General features: G+C 49.8%; 1 protein-coding gene across 4 annotated transcripts in view; it reads left to right on the forward strand.

Annotated features, from left to right (window-relative positions):
• The first annotated feature begins 5,853 nt into the window (after window positions 1-5,853).
• Window positions 5,854-27,070, forward strand: part of LOC133057855 (CMRF35-like molecule 5) — a 41,443-nt gene continuing 20,226 nt past the window's right edge. Inside the window, exons 1-3 of one of the 4 annotated variants that reach the window (XM_061144917.1) lie at window positions 5,854-6,208; window positions 7,047-7,376; window positions 8,701-8,803. In XM_061144917.1, the coding sequence (XP_061000900.1) occupies window positions 6,154-6,208; window positions 7,047-7,376; window positions 8,701-8,803 (488 nt within the window). In that variant the 5' untranslated portion in view covers window positions 5,854-6,153. Of the gene's footprint in view, window positions 6,209-7,046; window positions 7,377-8,700; window positions 8,804-25,420; window positions 25,751-27,070 lie in introns of all 4 variants that reach the window. The other 3 variants (XM_061144918.1, XM_061144919.1, XM_061144920.1) reach the window with 3 other exon arrangements.

The raw sequence follows: 27,070 nt of genomic DNA on the forward strand, positions 1-27,070 counted from the left end.
TCTACTGTCTAGGTTGGTCATAACTTTCCTTCCAAGGAGGAAGCGTCTTTTAATTTCATGGCTGCAGTCACCATCTGCAGTGATTTTGGAGCCCAGAAAAATAAAGTCAGCCACTGTTTCCACTGTCTCCCCAGCTATTTGTCATGAAGTGATGGGACTGGATGCCGTGATCTTAGTTTTCTGAATGTTGAGCTTTAAGCCAACTTTTTCACTCTCCTCTTTCATTTTAATCAAGAGGCTTTTTAATTCTTCTTCGCTTTCTGCCATAAGGGTGGTGTCATCTGCATATCTGAGGTTATTGATATACCTCCCGGCAATCTTGATTCCAGCTTGTGCTTCCTCCAGCCCAGCGTTTCTCATGATATACTCTGCAAATAAGTTAAATACGCAGGGTGACAATATACAGCCTTGACGTATTCCTTTCCCTATTTGGAACCAGTCTGTTGTTCCATGTCCAGTTCTAACTGTTGCTTCCTGATCTGCATACAGGTTTCTCAAGAGGCAGGTCAGGTGGTCTGGTATTCCCATCTCTTTCAGAATTTTCCATGGTTTATTGTGATCCACAGAGTCAAGACTCTGGCATAGTCAATAAAGCAGAAATAGATGTTTTTCTGCAATTCTCTTGCTTTTTCGATGATCCAGCGGATGTTGGCAATTGGATCTCTGGTTCCTCTGCCTTTTCTAAAACCAGCTTGAACAATTGGAAGTTCTCGGTTCACGTATTCCTGATGTATACTTTGATGAATGTTTAACACATCATCATTTCTTGCAAACACCACCACAAACATACAGCGCAATTCCATCACTTTCCTCCCAGGGTCCTCAAATGAGGATTCCGCTTCTTTAATGTCAGGCAGTCAAGTGCTTCACGTGCTGAAGGCTTCCCAGGACTGCAGATCCAACGGAGTTCAGCTTTCAGAGGCTTTGAGGTGCTTTCGGACCTGGCCCGTGTGCGCCACCCAGCGGCTAGTCCGTGACACGGGCTGGCCTTTCCCCAGGTCTCAGACTGGGGAGCTCGCTCAGGGTCCCGCCCGGCTGGCACAGCTTGGAGGGTGAGCTGACTGCCCAGGGGCCCTTTCTGGAGCTGCGTCCTCTTCCTCAACTCCCTGACCCCTTCGCAGCTCCCAGAGCCCTCCCCCTGCTTCCTGGTCCGCTGGTTGGCAAGCTGAGGCTTTTGTCTTCCCTGTCGGCTTGGGTCAGCCTCCAGGGCCCGTCAGAGGGAGCATGAGAAGAAACACGCACTGCCTTCCCTGCCAGCCGCCCCCATGCTGCTTCTTCAATTCCTTTTTTAAAAAAAGATTTATTTATTTATCTTTTGGCTTGGCTGAGTCGTTGCTGCTGCACTCAGGCTTTACTTGTGGTGAGCAGGGCCTACTCTAGTTGCAAGGGGCAGGCTTCTCACTTGCGGTGGCTTCTCTTGTAGCCCCGCGGAACCTCGAGGGGCGGGGGACTCCAGGATCAGGGCCTCCTGGGGCGGGGCCTCCGGGGCGGGGCCTCCGGGGCGGGGCCTCCGGGGGCGGGGTCTCCGGGGCGGGGCCTCCAGGGCCGGGGGCCTCCGGGGGCGGGGCCTTTGGCAGCTGCGGCTCTCAGGCCCTAGGCTTCAGTAGCCGGGGCACACGGGGTTGCTTGCTCCACAGCATGCGGAACCTTCCCGGACCAGGGGTCAGACTCATGTCCCCTGCATGGGTAGGTGGATTCTTACCGACTGAGCCACCAGGGAAGTCCCGATCCTTTGTGTCGGTGGGTGTCTGAGTGGTGTCAAGTTTTGACTGTTACGAGGAGTGTTGCTCTGACATTCTGGCCCATGCCTTTGGTGAACATCTATATACCTTCTTCTTAGCATTTAAAGGGACCCTTGTTTTCTTTATGGGAAGAAGCAATCGTGTATAGATGAGGTCAGGACCTAATTTTCATAATGGCTCTTTTCATTTTATTTTTTTAATTGAAGTACAGTTGATTGACAATGTTGTTCCAACCTCTCCTGTGCAGAGTGACTCAGCTATATATATCAGTTCAGTTCGGTTCAGTCCCTCAGTCGTGTCCGATCTTTGCAACCCCATGAATGGCAGCATGCCAGGCCTCCCTGTGAATCACCAACTCCCGGAGTATACCCAGACTCATGTCCATTGAGTTGGTGATGCCATCCAACCATCTCATCCTCTGTTGTCCCCTTCTCCTCCTGCCCTCAATCTTTCCCAGCATCAGGGTCTTTCCCAATGAGTCAGTGCTTCAAATCAGGTGGCTAAAGTACTGGAGTTTCAGCTTCAGCATCAGTCGTTCTAATGAACACCCAGGACTGATCTCCTTTAGGATGGACTGGTTGGATCTCCATGCAGTCCAAGGGACTCTCAAGAGTCCTCTCCAACACCACAGTTCAAAAGCGTCAATTCTTCAGTGCTAAGCTTTCTTTATAGTCCAACTCTCACATCCATACATGACTACTGGAAAACCATAGCCTTGACTAGACAGACCTTTGATGGCAAAGTAACGTCTCTGATTTTCAATATGCTGTCTAGGTTGGTCATAACTTTACTTCCAAGGAGTAAGCATCTTTTAATTTCATGACTGCAATCATCATCTGCAGTGATTTTGGAGCCCAGAAAAATAAAGTCAGCCACTGTTTCCACTGTTTCCCCATCTATTTGCCGTGAAGTGATGGGACCAGATGCCATGATCTCAGTTTTCTGAATGTTGAGCTTTAAGCCAACTTTTTCACTCTCCTCTTTCACTTTCATCAAGAGGCTCTTTAGTTCTTCTTCTCTTTCTGCCATAAGGGTAGTGTCATCTGCATATCTGAGGTTATTGATATTTCTCCCGGCAATCTTAATTGCCGCTTGTGCTTCTTCCAGCCCAGCGTTTCTCATGATGTACTCTGCATATAAGTTAAATAAGCAGGGTGACAATATACAGCCTTGACGCCCTCCTTTTCCTATTTGGAACCAGTGTGCTGTTCCATGTCCAGTTCTAACTGTTGCTTCCTGACCTGCATACAGGTTTCTCAAGAGGCAGGTCAGGTGGTCTGGTATTCCCATCTCTTTCAGAATTTTCCACAGTTTATTGTGATCCACACAGTCAAAGGCTTTGGCATAGTCAATAAAGCAGAAATAGATGTTTTTCTGGAACTCTCTTGCTTTTTCGATGATTCAGCAGATGTTGGCAATTTGACCTCTGGTTCCTCTGCCTTTTCTAAAACTGGCTTGAACATGTGGAAGTTCACGGTTCATGTGTTGCTGAAACCTGACTTGGAGAATTTTAAGTACGCAGAAGAACGGCACAAAAAAGATCTTCACAACCCAGATAATCACGATGGTGTGATCACTCACCTAGAGCCAGACATCCTGGAATAAGAAGTCAAGTGGGCCTTAGGAGGCTTCACTACCAACAACGCTACTGGAGGTGATGGAGCTCCAGTTGAGCTGTTTCAGCTTCTAAACGATGATGCTGTGAAGTGCTGCACTCAGTATGTCAGCAAATTTGGAAAACTCAGTAGTGGTAACAGGACTGGGAAAGGTCAGTTTTCATTCCAATCTCAAAGAAAGACAATGCCAAAGAATGCCCAAACTACCACACAATTGCACTCATCTCACACACTAGTAAAGTAATGCTCAAAATTCTCCAAGCTAGGCTTCAGCAGTAGGTGAACTGTGAACTTCCAGATGTTCAAGCTGGTTTTAGAAAAGGCAGAAGTTATACATATAGAGACTTTTTTTTTTTCAAAGTATTTGTTTCCATTGTGATTTATCACAGGATGTTGCAGACAGTCCCCTGTGGTATACAGTAGGATCTTGCTGCTTATCCATCCCCATGTAACAGCTTTCATCTGCTAATCCCAGACTCCGAGCCTTTCCCTTCCCTCCTCCCTCCCCCTCGACAACCACAAATCTGTTCTCTATGTCCATGAGTCTGTTTCTGTCTGGTCGATATGTTCATTTATGCCATATTTGAGATTCCACCTATAAGTGATATCATATGGTGTTTGTCTTTGTCTTTCTGCATTACTGCACTTAGGATAATCTCTAGTTGCATCCAGGTTGATGAAAATGGTGTTGCGTTAGTCGGTCAGTTGTGTCTGACCCATAAGACCCCATGGACTGTAGCCCACCGATTTCCTCTCCATAGGACTCTTCAGGCAAGAATACTAGAGTGGGTTGCCATTTCCTTCTCCAGAAAGTGGCATTATTCATTCTTTTTTATGGCTGAGATACCCCAGTGTGTGTGTATGTGGATATATACACACCTCTTCTCATCCACTCATCTGCTCATGGCCGTTTAGGTGGTTTCCATGTCTCACCTATTGTGAACAGAGCTGCTGTGAACATAGGGGTGTGTGCGTCTTTTTGGACTAGAGATTTGTCCAGTATATGCCCAGGTATAGGAGTGCTGGATCATGTCATAATTCTGTTTATAGTCTTCTAAGGAACCTCCACTGAATTTCCATAGTAGGTGCACCAACTTTTATTCTCACTAAAAGGGTAGGATGTTCCCCTTTTCTCCACCCTCTCTCCAGCATTTGTTAAATGTAGTGATGGCCATTCCGACCAGTGTGAGGTGATATCTCATTGAAGTTTTTATTTGCATTTCTCTACTAATTAGGGGGGCTGAGCATCTTCACATATCCTGTGCAGAACATCAGGATGTCTTCTTTGGAGAAATGGCCGGGAGCTACTTTTAAGAGAAGTGGAATTTCAGCCAGGGTTAAATCCTCAGCCACAACCAGTGATTCAGAACACAATTTCCTGGAGGGACAGTGAGGCCCGGAGACCAGTGCACTTGAGCTCCTCACTGCCTGCCCAGGTGCCCTGAACCCTCAGGGTGGGCAGAAGAGGCCTGAACACCCATTAGAAGACAGTGGCTTCCCTGCAGCAGATGGGACCCTCTGAGAGGGAGCTGGGACACACTCCCACCCCCAGGATCTGCCCACCTGCCCTCCCGACCCCAGACCAATGGGTGAAGTTGAGTGTGGGCATGGCCCCTGGGGAGTGCTGGGCTACCAGGGAAGAAGAAAAGGAGCTCCTTTCGTCATGACCAGAGGGTGTGCCTGGGAGGAGATCTCAAGGCACAGATCCTGGTGGTGGAATCTCATGGTGACTGAGGAGGAGTCTGTCGACCTGGGGCTCCCACACACACACACAGAGACAACACACACACACACACACACACACACACACAGCATGGGGCACTCAGCACACTTGCCAAGCCTGGGGAGCTGGGCCCTGTTCACCTCTGGGTAGCTCTTTGCAGCATGGAAGCCACAAGGCCACACATGACAGGAAATAAACAGAACTGGCTAGGACAGAGTGAGAAAGAAGGGGTCAGAGGCTCAGAGAAACTCCCCTGCTAAAATACGAGAGACAAAGAATCCGTCCAGAGAGGAGAGGGAGAGGGAGCAGGGGACACAAGGGGCCCCTGAGGGCAGTGGGGAGGGTCACCCAGGACACAGAAGAATAAGCAGTGCCCGTGCAGGGCGGTGACCAGCAGCCAGGAGCCGGGGGGCACGTGCAGACGTGGGAGAGGAAGCCTCTGGACAAAATGGGTGAAAGGAAAAGGGGCTTCTCCTTTCTGATCCTCCCCCAGGGCGGCCTCTGCTCTGCAGTGACTCAGGACCTCAAAGGGAGCCGACCCCAGGGAGGGGCAGGAGTCAGGCTCAGGGCAGGAAGGTGGTTGGGATGCAGGTGGGGCTGCTGCCTGCAGGGAGGGGAGGGTGGGGCTGTTTCTCCAGCGAGGCTGGACCTGAGCCCCGAGCTCCGCCTTCTCCCCAAAGTGCAGACCCAGTTGAGTCCATTCCTGCCTCCGACCCCTGCTCTGGGGTCCTCTCTCCTCACCCACCACCAGCTCTGCCCTCTTCCCCCGGCAGCGATGTCTCAGCTCCTCGTGGGCACACTCGCCTGGACCCGGACCACTTTTTCTCCCTAGAGGCACAGAGGTCTGGACAGAGCTCTCATCACATGCTGCAATTCATCCTCTCAATGAATGACTCTCCTTTCTCCAAATATGTAAAATGCAGAAGTAGGTGCTGAAGTGGGAAGTGAACCAGAGAGAAGTGCAAAGGAGATTCAGGAAACTTCTCTCGAGGCTTGAGGGACATCTGGTGTGTCTACTTCTGACCTTGGCTCCGGGTCCTTGAAGGGCACTGAGAGCTCATTATCTCCGAGGATGGGAGGCAGGACCACGTGTCTGCTCCCAGCTCTGCTCCTTCTCATCATCCCAGGTGAGTGGGTCGGGGCTTCAGACCCTGGAGTGATTGAGGCAGGAGATCCTGAGGGTCTGTCCTGGGGGAACATGGCAGGGAACGTGGCAGGGTCCATTTCTTCATCCAGACACTTAGTTGTTAATCAAATATCACGTTTACTATTAATACCTCACAGGTTCTATATTAGGTGCTGGGAAACAAGAAACCAAACCAAACCAAAGTGTCACCCGTAGAACAGTGTTTTTCAAACTTGGCCATTCTACACAAGCAGATGAATGAAGGAAAATGGGAGTAATGAAAGAATCCACTCCTGAAGAGCTTTTTAAAAGCTTTATTTCTGGCTGCAGTGGGTTGTGGGGGTGCTCAGGGTCTTTCTCTAGGTTTACTACATCGTAACCAGTAGGAACAGCCTCCCCACAGACATGCTAAGGGGGTGTGTCACCTGGACCTCCTGAGGTCGTCAGTGCAGAGTCATCTTCTGCGGAAATGGGTCCCCTGGCCTTTCCTCCCCATCAGAGCAGAGTAACACAGGGATGGCTGCAAAAGGACACCACTGGAATGGAAAACTTACTGGCCACAAACAGGGGAAGTGGGGATAATTACAGGAAGCTGCTCCTGCTCTGTGTCAATGTTTGTGCTTCTTTGAGATCTGCAGTTGTGCTTTTATGGGATTTTCCTGGTGGCTTTGACTAGTATTTTGAAGGGCAAAAGGTCCGTCTTGTGGAAGGTGTATTCCTTCCTTGACTGTTACTCAGCTCAGGAGACCCTTGTGTCTAGTTGAAGTATTCACAATGCAGGAGGCTGTGGCCCTGCCCCCAGGGCGGGAGGTGACAGGTGCATGGATTTGTATTTCCAGGCTCATCTGCCATCTCGGGTCCCAGAGCAGTGAGAGGTGTGGAGCAGGAATCACTGACCGTGCGGTGTCGATACGACTCGGGGTATGAGTCCTACGTGAAGTGGTGGTGCCGGGGGGCCGCCTGGGGCCCCTGTTGGATCATGGTTAAAACCACTGGATCAGAGAAGGAGGTGAGGAAGGGCCGCGTGTCCATCAAGGACAACTGGAAAGACCGCTCGTTCACCGTGACCATGGAGAAGCTCAGGCTAGGCGATTCAGACACTTACTGGTGTGGGATTGAGAGAGTTGGAACTGACCTGGGGAACCGAGTACAAGTGACCATTGACCCAGGTAAGAGTCTGTGTCCATGTGGACGTGTCTCTTCAGGGCCTGCTCTGTCCAGGGACCCAGCTGGCCCTCAGAGGGAATGTTACGGGAGTGGGGGAGTCCTGAGGTCTCACGGAGCCCCCGCTGACCACCTGGGCTGGGAGGGGCAGGGCTTCCCCTCATCACTCTCCTGGCTCCAGGGCCTCCTCCGGGACGGGATCAGGCTTTCCCGGCACCTTGCTTTCCTCTGCACAGTCAGAGCCGAGTCTGTTCCCAAGGAGATGAAGGTGGTGGTCCCAGTGTCAGCCCGTGGGCCAAGGGACCCTCCTCTGTGGGACCTGGAGCCCCCGATTCCTGCAGTGCTTTCCTGGGACCCCTGCTGCCCTGGGGGTGTTCCTGCTCTTTTGGAATTCAGGCTTGGGTCTTCAGAGCTGCCATGCCCCCCGCGTGGTCCATATCCCATCTCAGGGGAAAGACCAAGCCCAGTGGGGGATGCTGTGCTTAATTTCGGGGTCTGGAAAGGACTCCACAGTCAGAAGGCTGCATTTCTGATGCATGAAACTCCATCAGGAGCCATTTACATGTTTGCGTTGAATGACACTCTTCCTAAATCCTTCTAGAAGGCAAACATTCCTGGGCTTATCAGCTGAGGCACCATGGTTTGACAGATTTTGTCTGTTGGGCTCTGCCTCTGCTGACTCTCGGACCAGGCAACACCAGCTCACTAGGAACCTCTGGCAAAGAGGGGTGGGCACACAGTCAATAGCTCCCCTACACATACACCTGGAACCTGTGAGGCTCATTGTACTTGCAAAGCAGAGCAGGTTCGTCATCTCATTCAATCCTGACAACATTCCTGAGAACTGTCCCCATCGTGGGAGCTTAACAACGTCCTCCAAGTGCAGGCTTTTTCTGAACCTTGGGACTTTGCTCAGGGCTGGTCCTGACCTTTGACGTCGCAGACCTTGGCTATGTCAGCTGCCTGGTAGCCCCCAGTCTACTCCCATCCTTGTGGATAAATAGATGGGGGAGGCACTGGCCGAGGCCCCGGCATAAGCAGCTGGAGCATTTGAATTCAGCTGCCCTCCAGCTGCCCTTGTCCTGAGGTGACCCTGGGCCTCTCTGACCCCCCTGGACCAGTGCCAACTCCACTGCCTCTAAGGCTCTGAGTCTCCTGGAGGCCAGGGAGATACGAGCAGTCCAGGCTGTCGGCCCCTCCCTTGGCCCCGCTCCAGACTCCTCAGGGCAGGGAGGCCCACGCTTCCCAAATCCCCAGACTCAGTCATGTTTAGGGTGGCGGGCAGTGAGCAGGCAGAGTGGTGTGTGACCTGGTCTGTACTTCTTACAGCACCTACAGTGTCGATCCCCACGCCTGCCACCTCCACGCCTGCCACCTCCAACGCTAACATGTTAACGGCAGCAGTTGCCCCAGAAGAGAATCAAGGGCAACTGTAAGTACCAATTAGGGTTTTTGATCTGCATGAGATGTCCGATTGTCTCATTTAACCAACATACAAGCACTGCGTACCCACTCCTGCCAATCCCTTAAAAAAAAGAAATTATTTATTTTACTTTTTTGGATACGCTCAGTCTTCACGGCTGTGGACGGGCTTTTTCTAGCTGTGGCCCTTTTGGTCCCCGACTGTGACCACCCAGCTCCGACAGCAGGTCGTCCAGGTCTGCTGCTGCTGTACCTACCGGTGGCCCAGCCCTCCAATGGAGGCCCCCTTCAGAGTCCCGGCCAGAGCTTGTCTCCCGACCCTCAGGCTCTGTCGAGAGGGCAAGGTCCCAGGCTCTCTTCCCACTTGCTCCTGGGCCGCAAGTGTCCTCAGAGCCCCCAGACCCCTCATCCTGGGCTCAGTGACTTTGGCAGGCGTGTTGTTTCCGACGGTCATCTGTCCCATTTTTACAGAGTGAACCTCTGTGTGGCCTGCACTGTGTGGGGCTCCGGGGACGCAGATAAGGAGCCTCTCCTGTGGAGCTCAGACATGGTGACTCTGAGTCTGGGACTCGGTCGGGATGGCAGCCAATGCGGATGGCAGAGCTGGTGTGTGTGGGCCACAGCGGGGCTCTTGGTGCAGATTCTGGGAGAGCAGGGAAGGCCTGATAAGTCCTGCTTTCCCTAACTTCTGCTATGGCAACAGCAGTGACATCATGTCTCCTGGCGGCTCACAGAGGCTTTCCTGTCATTATTCTGTTAATTCTTTGCCCCTGCCTACACCACTCATGAGCAAGAATGGACAGAGGCACGTTCCCCATTTACAGAGGAACAAACTGAGTCTCACCCATGACCCCGAGTGCCCTGCCCGGCCATTGCAGCCGGAGGGGCTTTCTGTACACTGCGAGGTCCCTTTCACTTCCTCCCTCTCTTTCCATGGCCTTCCCTGCTTCTAGATCTGCCCCGTTTCCTATTGCTGGGCCTTCACACAGAATATCTGTGGGCCATCCCCCCACCTTCTTCCTCCAGGAACACTTGCCTTCCCCTGTCACTTTTGCTCTGTGTTTGGCAAGTTTCTTTCTACCGAATGGCTGTGAATAAGTGATCACTAAGGAATATCTTCATTGAATGGGTTGAAGGCACTCGTCAGTGTCAGGCAGGGCCTTTGATGCACATGAGATGGCTAATTCACTCATTTATCCAACAGTTAAGCATTGAGCACCCACCCCTACCTATTCCTGTTTTTCCAAGTAATTAGCTTATTTATTTTTGGCTGCTTTGGGTCTTCATCGCTGTATGCAGGCTCTCTCTAGTTGTGGTTGGTGGACTTCTCTTTGCAGTGGCTTCTCTTCTTATGTAGCATGGGCTCTGGGGTGCATGGGCTTCAGAAGATGTAGCACACAGGCTTAGATGCTCTGCAGCATGTGGGATCTTCCTAGACCAGGGATCCAACGCATGACCCCTGCATTGGCAGGTGGATTCTTTATCACTGGACCACCAGGGAAGCCTGCCCATCCCTGTTTTAGGAATACGAGGGGATAGGAGGATTATCCAAATATCCAGCAGTCTGTCTTCCAGGTACTTACATTACATAATTTACATACTTTTTAAAAGTGATTGATTCATGACTTTACTTGACAAATTTCTGTGAAGAGTGAGAAATAAGGGATGAATCTTCTATTAGCTTGGCTGCCGTGACAAAGTAACACAGGCCAGGCGGCTTACACAACGTTCATTTCTCACAACTCTGGAGGCCAGGGTCTGCGGTTAAGGTGTCAGCGTATTTCCTTTCTTCCAAGGCCTCCCTCCTTAGCCGTGTAGACGGCCGTCTTCCTTGCTGTGGCATCATGTGTTTCCCGTTTCTGTGTGTCTGTGTTCTAAGCTCTTCTCCTTCTGATGAGGACACTAGTCCTTTCCTGCCCAGGAGAGCAGCAAGGGTCAGAACAGTGAGACATGAAGAAGGAGAGTCTGGGGGTGAAGGCTGTTGTCACCCTGGGGTCCCGGGCTGGCCCTCATGTACTTTATTGGAACCCGGGACCCGGGAGAGCTGGGAGGAGGGGGCCTGGGGGGCAACTCACTTCCTGTCCCCGTGTCCCCACAGGCCCCTGCTGGGCAGCGTCCACTTCCTGCTCCTGGTCTTCCTGAAGGTGCCCCTGCTCCTGGGCCTGCTGGGTGCCATCCTCTGGGTCAACAGGCCTCTGAGCAGCTCTGGGGGGGAGCCCCAGGAAAACCAGCAGCCCCCATGCTCTTCAACGTTGTCCAGAGAGAAAGACCCTCAAAGAGAAGAGAAAGGCATTTTTTCAGGCAATGTCGGTGGTCAGGAGTGACTGTGGCTCTCGAGGCAGCGTGGCTCCCATGCCTCAAGAATCAGTCCCCTAGTCCCTGGAAACCTGCTGCTGTGATGCTCGGGCCTGGGTCCAGTTTCGCCCTTCCCTGCACAGCCTCTGACCTTCTTCGTCCTGAGGCCTCCAACACAGGAGAAACTACAGGAAGGAATGGAAGAGCAGATGCCTTTCTTCTGGGCCCTGTTCCTTGGAGGACATACATGATCTTAAGTCTGTGCCGCACACAATGAATTACATTTGTCTTTGCATTGTATGCGGGGCAGGGCTTCAGCCAGTCGGGGCTTTGAGATTCTCTGTGTGTGTGCTAGATCGTGTCCGACTCTTTGTGACCCCATGGACTCTAGCCCACGAGGCTCCTCTGTCCATGGGATTCTCCAGACAGGAATACTGCAGTGGGTTGCTGCCGGGAGCCGTTATGTGGGGGGTCCTGCCCGTGACGAGTTCATGAAGAAAATACCGGGCAGGCAAGGCCGTCCGGGACCCCATCCATGACAAGGTCACGAGGAAAGAACCTGACAGGCAAGGCCGTCTAGGATAAGGGACCCTCCAGGTTGGCCTCGGCCTCTACCCCACCCTGTATCTTCCCCCCTTTTCTGCTGTTGTTCTTCTTTGCCCTGTTGCAGATTCTTGTGTTGCCTGCCGAGAGCTCTCCTGCTCCTCTTTCACTGAATGAGGACCAACTTAAAACCCTAATTAATAAATCTCCTGGATGCTGCTGCCCTATGAAGGGGCCAGAGATGAAGGAAATGCTTCCATCAAACATTTTGCTGGCATTCTGACTTGTTTGATAAATGTGTGATCTCATTGCACAAAGTGCTCTTGATTGTTCTAAACATCCTAAGCACAGCACGCTAACAAAAGCGTATTTGTGAGAAAAGCTCCACAAATATGACAGCCACAAACGTGCCTGACAGAAAATACTTTAGATAGAGATTAGCTGGCGACTTCTTGCAGGTGGTTAACTTTTAGACTAAGAGCCTGTCTTGTGCCATATCTACTGTTTCTGCAGTCCTTTGCATTTCTGTTCTGTAAAAATGTAATCCTATCTAGTTCCCATAGAGATGACGCTTATTAGAAAGAAAATAGATTAATTATAAGAAAAACAGGATCGGCTACTGAAGTTGCTTAAGTCACACCAGGTGCAAGTCATAAAATGTTAGCAGGCCTGAAGGCCAAAGGATAAGAAAGACTCTTTTGAATGAAAAAGTAAGTGGGTGACATCCAGTTTCTGTTGAAGGTCAAGTTGCTATAATGTTTTGAGATGCCCTGTGTGTAAGCAATATGCACTTCCCCCAAAAAAGATGTTGTTAGGGGTATAAAGGGGCCGTGCACAAATAAACTTCAGACTTAGCCCCGAGCTTTGTCTCACTCTCTCTCTCATTCGCCGACGCAGTTCATCCTGAGGGTTCCCCTGGATCCTGCTGGGGCTGGACCCCGGCAGGTTGCCATTTCCTCCTCCAGGGGATCTTCCCGACCCAGGAGTTGATCCCGTGTCTCCTGCATCTTCTGTATTTGCAGGTGGACCACTGAGCCACCTGGGAAATTCTATACCCCAGGAAAGTAGAAAAGTGTGCAAAACAAAGATTATATGCCAACTGCATGTGAAGATATGAAGCTGTAAGTGGACAGAGGGACTTTGCTGGTGGTTCAGTGGGTGAGAATCTGCCTTGCAATGCAGGGGCTGTGGGTTCGATCCCTGTTTGGGGAACCAAGACCGTGCAGTGCAATGAAAGATTCTGCATGACTCAAGGAGGATCCTGGGGGCGATGCAGCCAGATAAAGAAAGTATTTTCTTAAAAAGTGGCAGAAGACTGTGGCGTCCCTGCCCTGGTGTATTTTGTGTTTGCGTGAAATGAGATTCTAGTCCCAGCGCCATCCCTCACCACACCTGAAGATGAGAGCGACCTCACAGCCTCTCCTTGTCACCCTAAGTCCCCGCCCCATCAATCTCTCCATTCTCTTCCCTCTCTCGAATGTATTCAGTCTGGCTGTGACTCTCACTTGGGGTGTGCGAGGAGATCCTCCATGCATTTTGGGGATGGTGGGGTAATCTATCAGTCAGAACCTGGAGTTAGAACAGATCAGCGGCTGTGAGCTAGGCTGGGCTGGAGAGGGTGGGGTTTGGAGAAGACTCTTTATTCTTATGAAGATCTCTAGACAAGAGTCCTGGGATATGAATTAAGCTCTTCCAGTTGGTTCATTGTGGAGGAAGGGGGCAGGACAGTTTAGAAAAGGACAACTGCTTTCTTCTCAAGCTAGAGGCTAAACCTTGAAACTCTCTCTTGCCCCCTGAGAGGTGAGGGGCACATAGGAGGGAGACGAAGGTTTCAGCCTCCTGTCCTGCCATCCAGCTGAAGATTTTGCCTTCACATACCTAAAGCTCAGGTGGGAAATTGACTGTATTCAAAGACAAAATGAGGTTGGGGAGGCCCACCCCAGACTTCCCAAAGACTCTGCTGACACAAGGAAACATCAGAGGGACCAAGTGTGGGGGCCCCAGCTTGAGTACCCCAGAAGATAGAGTTATCAGGTTTAGCAAATAAAATCGCAGGACACTTGGGGCTTCCCTGGTGGCTAAGAGTCCCCCTCCCAATGTAGGGGATGTGGGTTCGATTCCTGATTGGGGAGCTAAGAGCACACATGCCTTGTGGCCAAGAAATATAAAAAACAGACACAATATTTTAAACCGATAAAACTTTAAAGTGGTCTCCATTAAAAAAAAATCTTGGAAAAAGCTCCACAGGACACTCAGTTATAACTGAAGTTTGGCTAAACAACAAATATTTGAAAATATAAGTATATCCCGTGAAATATTGGGAAAATACTTATAGTAAAAATTGGAGGTTCCATTGAAAGTGGACTGTCAGGCTTGTCTGGTTCTAAGGAAGGCAGAGTGGGTGCCATCAATGACCAAAATGGGGACAGGGTCTTTTTCAAATTCTTCTACCTGAGCTGAGCATGTCCTGCTCTGAGAGGCTAAGACAGGCATCTTCTTCTGATGTCACACACTCACTCCTTCCCTCACTCACACTCATACACGTGGTCTCAGGGAAGGGTTTGGAAGTTCAGTTTTATAGTTTGAATAAGAATGAAGGGGACCCTGAAACCTCAATCCCCCAGCAACATGATGCAGAAAGGAAGAGTCTTTATCTGGGTCAGTTTAACTCAGACCCCAGGGCCCGCTTTGATTCTCTCAGCCCCACATCAGTAAGTGTCTGCATTGTTTTCCCTGAGCTCCTCCAGATGTATTGAGATGTATTGAGGAGCTGGAGTTGGTGTGTTGAATGAAGACTATGCAGTTTATAGAATGAAACAATGGCATTTGCAGCAACATGGTTGAACCTAGAGATGATGATATTAAGTGAATTAAGCCAGAGAAAGACAAATATCATATGATATCACTTATATGTGGAATCTACAGAATGATACAAATGAACATATTAAAACAAAAACAGATGCAGAGACTAAAACAACAAGCTTATAGCTACCAAAGGGGAGAGGAGGGGAGGGATAAATTAGGAGTTTGCGATGAACATATACATACTACTATATATAAAATAGATAACCAACAAGGACCTACTTACAGCACAGGGAACTCAACTCAATATTTTGTATTCAGTTCAGTTCATTCGCTCAGTCGGGTCCGACTCTTTGAGACTCCATGAGCTGCAGCACGCCAGGCCTCCCTGTTCAACACCAACTCCCGGAGTTTACCCAAACTCATATCCATCGAGTCGGTGATGCCATCCAGCCAACTTAACCTCTGTCGTCCCCTTCTCCTCCTGCCCTCAATCTTTCCCAGCATCAGGGTCTTTTCAAATGAGTCAGCTCTTCGCATCAGGTAGCCAAAGTATTGGAGCTTCAGCTTCAGCATCAGTCGTTCTAATGAACACCCAGGACTGATCTCCTTTAGGATGGACTGGTTGGATCTCCTTGCAGTCCAAGGGACTCTCAAGAGTCCTCTCCAACACCACAGTTCAAAAGCATCAATTCTTCAGCGCTCAGCTTTCTTTATAGTCCAACTCTCACATCCATACGTGACTACTGGAAAAACCATAGCCTTGACTAGATGGACCTTTGTTGGCAAAGTAATGTCTCTGCTTTTTAATATACTGTCTAGGTTGGTCATAACTTTCCTTCCAAGGAGTAAGCGTCTTTTAATTTCATGGCTGCAATCACCATCTGCAGTGATTTTGGAGCCCAGAAAAATAAAATCAGCCACTGTTTCCACAGTTGTCTCCTCAACTATCTGTCATGAAGTGATGGGACCGGATGCCGTGATCTTAGTTTTCTGAATGTTGAGCTTTAAGCCAACTTTTTCACTCTCCTCTTTCACTTTCATCAAGAGGCTCTTTAGTTCTTCTTCGCTTTCTGCCATAAGGGTGGTGTCATCTGCATATCTGAGGTAATTGATATTCCTCCCGGCAATCTTGATTCCAGCTTGTGCTTCCTCCAGCCCAGTGTTTCTCATGATGTACTCTGCAAATAAGTTAAATACGCAGGGTGACAATATACAGCCTTGACGTACTCCTTTCCCTATTTGGAACCAGTCTGTTGTTCCCTGTCCAGTTCTAACTGTTGCTTCCTGTCCTGCATACAGGTTTCTCAAGAGGCAGGTCAGGTGGTCTGGTATTCCCATCTCTTTCAGAATTTTCCACGGTTTATTGTGATCCACAAGTCAAGGGCTCTGGCACAGTCAATAAAGCAGAAATAGATGTTTTTCTGCAATTGTCTTGCTTTTTCGATGATCCAGCGGATGTTGGCAATTGGATCTCTGGTTCCTCTGCCTTTTCTGAAACCAGCTTGAACGTCTGGAAGCTCACGGTTCACGTATTGCTGATGTATACTTTCATGAGTGTTTAACACATCATCATTTCTTGCAAACACCACCACAAACATACAGCACAATTCCATCACTTTCCTCCCGGGGTCTTCAAATGAGGCTTCCGCTTCTTTAATGTCAGGCAGTCAAGTGCTTCACGTGCTGAAGGCTTCCCAGGACTGCGGATCCAACTGAGTTCAGCTTTCAGAGGCTTTGAGGTGCTTTCGGACCTGGCCCGTGTGCGCCACCCAGCGGCTAGTCCGTGACACGGGGTGGCCTTTCCCCAGGTCTCAGTCTTGGGAACTCGCTCAGGGTCCCGCCCGGCTGGCACAGCTTGGAGGGTGAGCTGACTGCCCAGGGGCCCTTTCTGGAGCTGCGTCCTCTTCCTCAACTCCCTGACCCCTTCGCAGCTCCCAGAGCCCTCCCCCTGCTTCCTGGTCCGCTGGTTGGCAAGCTGAGGCTTTTGTCTTCCCTGTCGGCTTGGGTCAGCCTCCAGGGCCCGTCAGAGGGAGCATGAGAAGAAACACGCACTGCCTTCCCTGCCAGCCGCCCCCATGCTGCTTCTTCAATTCCTTTTTTAAAGAAAGATTTATTTATTTATCTTTTGGCTTGGCTGAGTCGTTGCTGCTGCACTCAGGCTTTACTTGTGGTGAGCAGGGCCTACTCTAGTTGCAAGGGGCAGGCTTCTCACTTGTGGTGGCTTCTCTTGTAGCCCCGCGGAACCTCGAGGGGCGGGGGACTCCAGGATCAGGGCCTCCTGGGGCGGGGCCTCCGGGGCGGGGCCTCCGGGGCGGGGCCTCCGGGGGCGGGGTCTCCGGGGCGGGGCCTCCAGGGCCGGGGCCTCCGGGGGCGGGGCCTCCAGGGTCGGGGGGCTTTTGCAGCTGCGGCTCTCAGGCCCTAGGCTTCAGTAGCCGGGGCACACGGGGTTGCTTGGTCCACAGCATGCGGAACCTTCCCGGACCAGGGGTCAGACTCGTGTCCCCTGCATGGGTAGGTGGATTCTTACCGACTGAGCCACCAGGGAAGTCCCGATCCTTTGTGTCGGTGGGTGTCTGAGTGGTGTCAAGTTTTGACTGTTATGAGGAGTGTTGCTCTGACATTCTGGCCCATGCCTTTGGTGAACATCTGTATACCTTCTTCTTAGCATTTAAAGGGACCCTTGTTTTCTTTATGGGAAGAAGCAATCGTGTATAGATGAGGTCAGGACCTAATTTTCATAATGGCTCTTTTCATTTTATTTTTTTAATTGAAGTACAATTGATTGACATGTTGTTCCAACCTCTCCTGTGCAGAGTAACTCAGCTATACATATCAGCTCAGTTCCGTTCAGTCCCTCAGTCGTGTCTGATCTGTGCAACCCCATGAATGGCAGCATGCCAGGCCTCCCTGTGAATCACCAACTCCCGGAGTATACCCAGACTCATGTCCATTGAGTTGGTGATGCCCTCCTACCATCTCATCCTCTGTTGTCCCCGTCTCCTTCTGCCCTCAATCTTTCCCAGCATCATGGTCTTTTCAAATGAGTAACGTTTCGCATCAGGTGGCCAAAGTATTGGAGTTTCAGCTTCAGCATCAGTCGTTCCAATGAACATCCAGGACTGATCTCCTTTAGGATGGACTGGTTGGATCTCCATGCAGTCCAAGGGACTCTCAAGAGTCCTCTCCAACACCACAGTTCAAAAGCATCAATTCTTCAGCGCCCAGTTTTCTTCACCGTCCAACTCTCACATCCATACATGACCACTGGAAAAACCATAGCCTTGACTAGATGGACCTTTGTTGGCAAAGTATTGTCTCTGCTTTTAAATATGCTATCTAGGTTGGTCATAGCTTTCCTTCCAAGGAGTTACGGTCTTTTAATTTCATGGCTGCACTGTTTATAATAGCCAGGACATGGAAGCAACCTAGATGCCCATCAGCAGACGAATGGATAAGGAAGCTGTGGTACATATACACCATGGAATATTACTCAGCCATTAAAAAGAATTCATTTGAATCAGTTCTAATGAGATGGATGAAACTGGAGCCCATTATACAGAGTGAAGTAAGCCAGAAAGATAAAGACCATTACAGTATACTAACACATATATATGGAATTTAGAAAGATGGTAATGATAACCCTATATGCAAAACAGAAAAAGAGACACAGAAATACAGAACAGACTTTTTGACTCTGTGGGAGAAGGCGAGGGTGGGATGTTTCGAGAGAACAGCATCGAAAGATGTATATTATCTAGGGTGGAACAGATCACCAGCCCAGGTTGGATACATGAGACAAGTGCTCGGGCCTGGTGCGCTGGGAAGACCCAGAGGGATCGGGTAGAGAGGGCGGTGGGAGGGGGGATCGGGATGGGGAACACATGTAAATCCATGGCTAATTCATGTCAATGTATGACAAAAACTACTACAATATTGTAAAGTAATTAGCCTCCAACTAATAAAAATAAATGAAAAAAAATAAAAAAAATTTAAAAAGAACTAAAAAAATAAAATAAAATTCAACAAATTAAAAAAAAATTAAAAAAAATAATTTATGGCTGCAATCACCATCTGCAGTGATTTTGGAGCCCAGAAAAATAAAGTCAGCCACTGTTTCCACTGTTTCCCCATCTATTTGCCATGAAATGATGGGACCAGATGCCATGATCTTAGTTTTCTGAATGTTGAGTTTTAAGCCGACTTTTTCACTCTCCTCTATCACTTTCATCAAGAGGCTCTTTAGTTCTTCTTCACTTTCTGCCAAAAGGGTAGCGTCATCTGCATATCTGAGGTAATTGATATTTCTCCCAGCAATCTTGATTCCAGCTTGTGCTTCTTCCAGCCCAGCATTTCTCGTGATGTACTCTGCATATAAGTTAAATAAGCAGGGTGACAATATACAGCCTTGACGGACTCCTTTTCCTATTTGGAACCAGTCTGTTGGTCCATGTCCAGTTCTAACTGTTGCTTCCTGACCTGCATACAGGTTTCTCAAGAGGCAGGTCAGGTGGTCTGGTATTCCCATCTCTTTCAGAATTTTCCACAGTTTCTTGTGATCCACACAGTCAAAGGCTTTGGCATAGTCAATAAAGCAGAAATAGATGTTTTTCTGGAACTCTCTTGCTTTTTCAATGATCCAGCAGATGTTGGCAATTTGATCTCTGGTTCCTCTGCCTTTTCTAAAACCAGATTGAATATATGGAAGTTCACGGCTCTTGTGTTGCTGAAAACTGACTTGGAGAATTTTAAGTACACAGAAGAACTGTACAAAAAAGATCTTCACGACCCAGATAATCATGATGGTGTGATCACTCACCTAGAGCCAGACATCCTGGAATAAGAAGTCAAGTGGGCCTTAGGAAGCTTCACTACAAACAACGCTAATGGAGGTGATGGAGTTCCAGTTGAGCTATTTCAACTTCTAAACGATGATGCTGTGAAGTGCTACACTTGGTATGTCAGCAAATTTGGAAAACTCAGCAGTGGTCACAGGACTGGGAAAGGTCAGTTTTCATTCCAATCTCAAAGAAAGGCAATGCCAAAGAATGCCCAAACTACCGCACAATTGCACTCATCTCACATGCTAGTAAAAGAACTAAAATTAAAAAAAATAATTTATGGCTGCAATCACCATCTGCAGTGATTTTGGAGCCCAGAAAAATAAAGTCAGCCACTGTTTCCACTCTTTCCCCATCTATTTGCCATGAAATGATGGCAAAATTCTCCAAGCTAGGCTTCAGCAGTAGGTGAACTGTGAACTTCCAGATGTTCAAGCTGGTTTTAGAAAAGGCAGAAGTTGTACATATAGAGACTTTTTTTTTCAAAGTATTCGTTTCCATTGTGATTTATCACAGGATGTTGCAAACAGTCCCCCGTGGTATACAGTAGGATCTTGCTGCTTATCCATCCACATGTAACAGCTTTCATCTGCTAATCCCAGACTCCGAGCCTTTCCCATCCCTCCTCCCTCCCCCTCGACAACCACAAATATGTTCTCTACGTCCATGAGTCTGTTTCTGTCTGGTCGATATGTTCATTTATGCCATATTTGAGATTCCACACATAAGTGCTATCATATGGTGTTTGTCTTTGTCTTTCTGAGTTACTGCACTTAGTAGGATAATCTCTAGTTGCACCTATGTTGATGAAAATGGCACTGTGTTAGTCTGTCAGTTGTGTCTGACCCATAAGACCCCATGGACTGTAGCCCACCGGTTTCCTCTCCATAGGACTCTCCAGGCCAGAATACTAGAGTGGGTTGCCATTTCCTTCTCCAGAAAGTGTCATTATTCATTCTTTTTTATGGCTGTGTAGTACCCCAAAGCGTGTGTGTATGTGGATATATACACACCTCTTCTCATCCACTCATCTGCTCATGGCCGTTTAGGTGGTTTCCATGTCTCGCCTATTGTGAACAGAGCTGCTGTGAACATAGGGGCGTGTGCGTCTTTTTGGATTAGAGATTTGTCCACGTCTATGCCCAGGCGTAGGAGTGCTGGATCATATCGTAATTCTATTTTTAGTCTTCTAAGGAACCTCCACTCAACTTCCATATAAGTGCACCAACTTTTATTCTCAGTAACAGGGTAGGATGTTGCCCTTTTCTCCACCCTCTCTCCAGCATTTGTTAAATGTAGACATTCTAATGATGGCCATTCTGACCAGTGTGAGGTGATATCTCACTGAAGTTTTTATTTGCATTTCTCTACTAATTAGTGATGCTGAGCATCTTCTCATATCCTGTGCAGAACATCAGGATGTCTTCTTTGGAGAAATGGCCAGGACCTACTTTTAAGAGAAATGGAATTTCAGCCAGGGTTAAATCTTCAGCCACAACCAGTGATTCAGACACAATTTCCTGGAGGGACAGTGAGGCCCTGAGACCAGTGCACTTGAGCTCCTCACTGCCTGCCCAGGTGCCCTGAACCCTCAGGGTGGGCAGAAGAGGCCTGAACACCCGTTAGAAGACAGTGGCTTCCCTGCAGCAGATGGGACCCTCTGAGAGGGAGCCGGGACACGCTCCCGCCCCCAGGATCTGCCCACCTGCCCTCCTGACCCCAGACCAATGGGTGAAGTTGAGTGTGGGCATGGCCCCTGGGGAGTGCTTGGCTACCAGGGAAGAAGAAAAGGAGCTCCTTTCGTCATGACCAGAGGGCGTGCCTGGGAGTGGATCTCAAGGCACAGATCCCAGAGGTGGAATTTCATGGTGACCAAGGAGGAGTCTTTCGACCTGGGGCTCACACACACACACACACACACACACACACACACACACACACCATGGGGCACTCAGCACACTTGCCAAGCCTGGGGAGCTGGGCCCTGTTCACCTCTGGGTAGCTCTTTGCAGCATGGAAGCCATAAGACCACACATGACATGAAATAAACAGAACTGGCCAGGACAGAGTGAGAAAGAAGGGGTCAGAGGCTCAGAGAAACTCCCCTGCTAAAATATGACAGAGAGAACGAGAGACAAAGAATCCATCCAGAGAGGACGGGGAGAGGGAGCAGGGGACACAAGGGGCCCCTGAGGGCAGTGGGGAGGGTCACCCAGGACACAGAAGAATAAGCAGTGCCTGTGCAGGGCGGTGACCAGCAGCCGGGAGCCGGGGGGCAGGTGCAGACGTGGGAGAGGAAGCCTCTGGCCAAAATGGGTGAAAGGAAAAGGGGCTTCTCCTTTCTGATCCTCCCCCAGGGTGGCCTCTGCTCTGCAGTGACTCAGGACCTCAAAGGGAGCCGACCCCAGGGAGGGGCAGGAGTCAGGGTCAGGGCAGGAAGGTGGTTGGGATGCAGGTGGGGCTGCTGCCTGCAGGGAGGGGAGGGTGGGGATGTTTCTGCAGTGAGGCTGGACCTGAGCCCCGAGCTCCGCCTTCTCCCCAAAGCACAGACCCTGTTGAGTCCATTCCTGCCTCCGACCCCTGCTCTGGGGTCCTCTCTCCTCACCCACCACCAGCTCTGCCCTCTCCCCCCGGCAGCGATGTCTCAGCTCCTCGTGGGCACACTCGCCTGGACCCGGACCACTTTTTCTCCCTAGAGGCACAGAGGTCTGGACAGAGCTCTCATCACATGCTGCAATTCATCCTCTCAATGAATGACTCTCCTTTCTCCAAATATGTAAAATGCAGAAGTAGGTGCTGAAGTGGGAAGTGAACCAGAGAGAAGTGCAAAGGAGATTCAGGAAACTTCTCTCGAGGCTTGAGGGACATCTGGTGTGTCTACTTCTGACCTTGGCTCCGGGTCCTTGAAGGGCACTGAGAGCTCATTATCTCCGAGGATGGGAGGCAGGACCACGTGTCTGCTCCCAGCTCTGCTCCTTCTCATCATCCCTGGTGAGTGGGTCGGGGCTTCAGACCCTGGAGTGATTGAGGCAGGAGATCCTGAGGGTCTGTCCTGGGGGAACATGGCAGGGAACGTGGCAGGGTCCATTCCTTCATCCAGACACTTACTTTTTAACCAAATATCACGTTTACTATTAATACCTCACAGGTTCTATGTTAGGTGCTGGGAAACAAGAAACCACACCAAACCAAAGTGTCCCCCACTGTAGGACATGTTTTTCAACCTTGGTATTTCTACACAAGCAGATGCATGAAGGAAAATGGGGGTAATGAAGGAATCCACTCCTAAGAGCTTTTTACAAGCTTTATTTCTGGCTGCACTGGGTCGTGGGGGTGCTCAGGGTCTTTCTCTAGCTGTGGTGCGCGGGCTTCTCGTAGCAGTGGCTTCTCTGGTCTCAGAGCACAGGCTCCAGGGGACGCAGGCTCCATCGCTACGGTCCGGCACAGAGTTGCCCACCCCACCCATGGAGTGGGGAATCTTCCTGGACCGGGGTGGAACCCATGCCCCGGCATTGGACCATTGGGATAGTCCTTAAAGTTTTTATTGTGATTTTTTTTCCCTCACTACTTTGTTGATTTTGGGCATCCCTGGTAGCTCAGATGTTAAAAAAAAAAAAAAAAAAAATTGCCTCTAAGGCAGGATATCCTGGTTCAACCCCTGGGTCAGGAAGATCCCCTGGAGAAAGGAATAGCAACCTATTCCAATATTCTTGCCTAGAGAATTCCATGACAGATCATGGTGTGGCAAAAAGTCAGACTCGACTTAGCGATAACAGTTCCATTTTATTTGCTCTTTAGACATTTTCTGAGGGTGTGGAAATGTTTAACTACTGTTTTATTATGAATTTCTAGCTTAGTTGAATTATATCTAGAGAACATTCTCAATGACTTCAGTCCTTGGAAAATTTCAGTGACCTATTCTGTGGCAGTCTCTTTAATGGTCAATTTTTGTAAATGTTCTCTATGCGCTTTCAAAAAACCTGTTGTTTGAAGTTGTTAGATCGCGTTCCACATGCTTCTAGTTCCATCTCAAACTCATGCTGAACAATCACGCTGAATGTTTATTTATTTATTTTTTCATTTATTTTTATTAGTTGGAGGCTAATTACTTTACAATATTGTGGTGGTTTTTGCCATACATTGACACAAAGGCCATGAGAAAATACTCGAGGAGATAATAGCTGAAAACTTCCCCAAAGTGGGGGAGGAAATAGCCACCCAAGTCCATTAAACCCAGAGAGTCCCAAACAGGATAAACCCAAGGTGAAACACCCCAAGACACATATTAATCAAATTATCAAAGATCAAACACAAAGAACAAATATTAAAAGTAGCAAGGGAGAAACAACATATAACACACAAGGGGATTCCCATAAGGATAACAGCTGATCTTTCAATAGAAACTCTTCAGGCCAGAAGGGAATGGCAGGACATACTGAAAGTAATGAAAGAGAATAACCTACAACCCAGATTAGTATACCCAGCAAGGACTCAGTCAGATATGAAGGAGAATTCAAAAGCTTTACAGACAAGCAAAAGCTGAGAGAATTCGGCACCACCAAACCAGCTCTTCAACAGATGCTAAAGGATCTTCTCTAGACAGGAAACATGGAAAGGCTGTATGAATGTTTACTGACTGTAAAGAAGTGGTCAGCGCTTCTGTGAATGGGTTTGCATTTGCATGCATGCATGCCAAGTTGCTTCAGTCATGTCCAACTCTTTGTGACTCCATGGACCATTGCCTGCCAGCCTCCTCTGTCCATGGGATTCTCCAGGCAAGAATACTGGAGTGGGTTGCCAAGCCCTCCTCCAGGGGATCTTCCTGACCCAGGAATGGAACTTGTCTCCTGCAGCTCCTGAATTGCAGGTGGATTCTTTACCCCTGAGCCACTGGGAAGCTCCAGGTTTGTGTTGACTTCAGTAAATTTAAACAATTTTTAATGGAGGTCTGATTTAAGTTATTTTCAGTGCTCTGAGTGTCTTTATGCAAGTTTCAGTTCAGTTGCTCAGTCATGTCCGATTCGTTGTGACCCCATGGACTGCAACACTCCAGGCCTCCTGTCCATCACCAACTCCCGGAGTTTACTCAAACTCAGGTCTATTGAGGCAGTGATGCCATCCAACCATCTCATCCTCTGTCGTCCCCTTCTCCTCCTGCCTTCAATCTTTCACAGCATCAGGGTCTTTTCCAATGAGTCAGTTCTTCACATCAGGTGCCCAAAGTATTGGAGTTTCAGCTTCAGCATCAGTCCTTCCAATGAATATGCAGGACTGATCTCCTTCAGGATGGACTGGTTGGATCTCCTTGCAGTCCAAGGGACTCTCAAGAGTCTTCTTCAACACTACAGTTCAAAAGTATCTGAGCTTTCTTTATAGTCCAACTCTCACATCCATACCTGACTACTGGAAAAACCATAGATTTGACTAGACAGACCTAGACTGAAAATAATGAGCCAGTGAGTGCTGTCCTGTCCTTGCTTTTATCCTACAAAAGCACTTCTCCCAGGAGTTTGGGAGTGGAATTCACAATTCAGTGAACATAATGGGATGTGTCCTGCATGGAGTCCATAGCACACGGAGCCCCAGTAGCAACCACTGTTCTGGTCAGCTTCAAGGAGGCCCCTGCGGGCACATTTACTACAGCATACCCAGTTTACTACAGTTTACTGGTTTACTACATCATAACCAGGAGGAGCAGCCTCCCCACAGACATGTTAAGGGGGTGTGTCAGCTGGACCTCCTGAGGTCGTCAGTGCAGAGTCATCCTCTGTGGAAATGCGTCCCCTGGCCTTTCCTCCCCATCAGAGCAGAGTAACACAGGGATGACTGCAAAGGGACACGGCTGGAATGGAAAGACTTACTGGCTGCAGACAGGGGAAGTGGGGTTAATTACAGGAAGCTACCCTTGCTCTGTGTCAATGTTTGTGCTTCTTTGAGATCTGCAGTTGTGCTTTTATGGGATTTTCCTGGTGGCTTTGACTAGTATATTGAAGGGCAAAAGGTCCATCTTGTGGAAGGTGTATTCCTTTCTTGACTGTTACTCAGCTCAGGAGACCCTTGTGTCTGGTTGAACTATTCACAGTGCAGGATGCTGTGGCCCTGCCCCCAGGGCGGGAGGTGACAGGTGCATGGATTTGTATTTCCAGGCTCATCTGCCATCTCGGGTCCCAGATCAGTGAGAGGTGTGGAGCAGGAATCACTGACCGTGCGGTGTCGATACGACCCGGGGTATGAGTCCTACGTGAAGTGGTGGTGCCGGGGGGCTGACTGGGGCCCCTGTCGGATCATCGTTAAAACCACTGGATCAGAGAAGGGGGTGAAGAAGGGCCGTGTGTCCATCAAGGACAACTGGAAGGACCGCTCTTTCACCGTGACCATGGAGAAGCTCAGGCTAGGCGATTCAGACACTTACTGGTGTGGGATTGAGAGAGTTGGAACTGACCTGGGGAACCGAGTAAAAGTGACCATTGACCCAGGTAAGAGTCTGTGTCCATGTGGACGTGTCTCTTCAGGGCCTGCTCTGTCCAGGGACCCAGCTGGCCCTCAGAGGGAATGTCACAGGGGTGGGGGAGTCCTGAGGTCTCACGGAGCCCCCGCTGACCACTTGGGCTGGGAGGGGCAGGGCTTCCCCTCATCGCTCTCCTGGCTCCAGGGCCTCCTCCGGGAGGGGATCAGGCTTTCCCGGCACCTTGCTTTCCTCTGCACAGTCAGAGCCGAGTCTGTTCCCAAGGAGATGAAGGTGGTGGTCCCAGTGTCAGCCCGTGGGCCAAGGGACCCTCCTCTGTGGGACCTGGAGCCCCCGATTCCCGCCAGTGCTTTCCTGGGACCCCTGCTGCCCTGGGGGTGTTCCTGCTCTTTTGGAATTCAGGGTTGAGTCTTCAGAGCTGCCATGCCCACCGCGTGGTCCATATCCCATCTCAGGGGAAAGACCCAGCCCAGTGGGGGATGCTGTGCTTAATGTCGGGGTCTGGAAAGGGCTCCACAGTCAGAAGGCTGCATTTCTGATGCATGAAGCCCCATCTGGAGCCATTTGTACATTTGTGTTGAATGACACTCTTCCTAAATCCTTCTAGAAGGCAAACACTCCTGGGCTTATCAGCTGAGGGACCTTGGTTTGACAGATTTTGTCTGTCGGGCTCTGCCTCTGCTGACTCTCTGACCAGGCAACACCAGCTTACTGGGAACCTCTGGCAAAGAGGGGTGGGCACACAGTCAATAGCTCCCCTACACATACACCTGGAACCTGTGAGGCTCATTGTACTTGCAAAGCAGAGCAGGTTCGTCGTCTCATTCAATCCTGACAACATTCCTGAGAACTATCCCATCGTGGGAGCTTAATAACGTCCTCCAAGTGCAGGCTCTTCCTGAACCGCGGGACTTTGCTCAGGGCTGGTCCTGACCTTTGACGTCCCAGACCTTGGCTATGTCAGCTGCCTGGTAGCCCCCAGTCTACTCCCGTCCTCGTGGATAAGTAGATGGGGGAGGCACTGGCCAAGTCCTCTTCGTAAGCAGCTGGAGCATTTGGATTCAGCTGCCCTCTAGCTGCCCTTGTCCTGAGGCGACCCTGGGCCCCTCTGACCCCCCTGGACCTGTGCCAGCCCCACTGCCTCTGAGCCTCTGAGTCTCCTGGAGGCCAGGGAGATATGTGCAGTCCAGGCTGTCGGCCCCTCCCTTGACCCTGCTCCAGACTCCTCAGGGCAGGGAGGCCCACGCTTCCCAAATCCCCAGACTCAGTCATGTTTAGGGTGGCGGGCAGTGAGCAGGCAGAGTGGTGTGTAACGTGGTCTGTACTTCTT

This window comes from Dama dama, chromosome 5 (assembly GCF_033118175.1).
Source record: "Dama dama isolate Ldn47 chromosome 5, ASM3311817v1, whole genome shotgun sequence".
Lineage (NCBI taxonomy): Eukaryota > Metazoa > Chordata > Mammalia > Artiodactyla > Cervidae > Dama > Dama dama.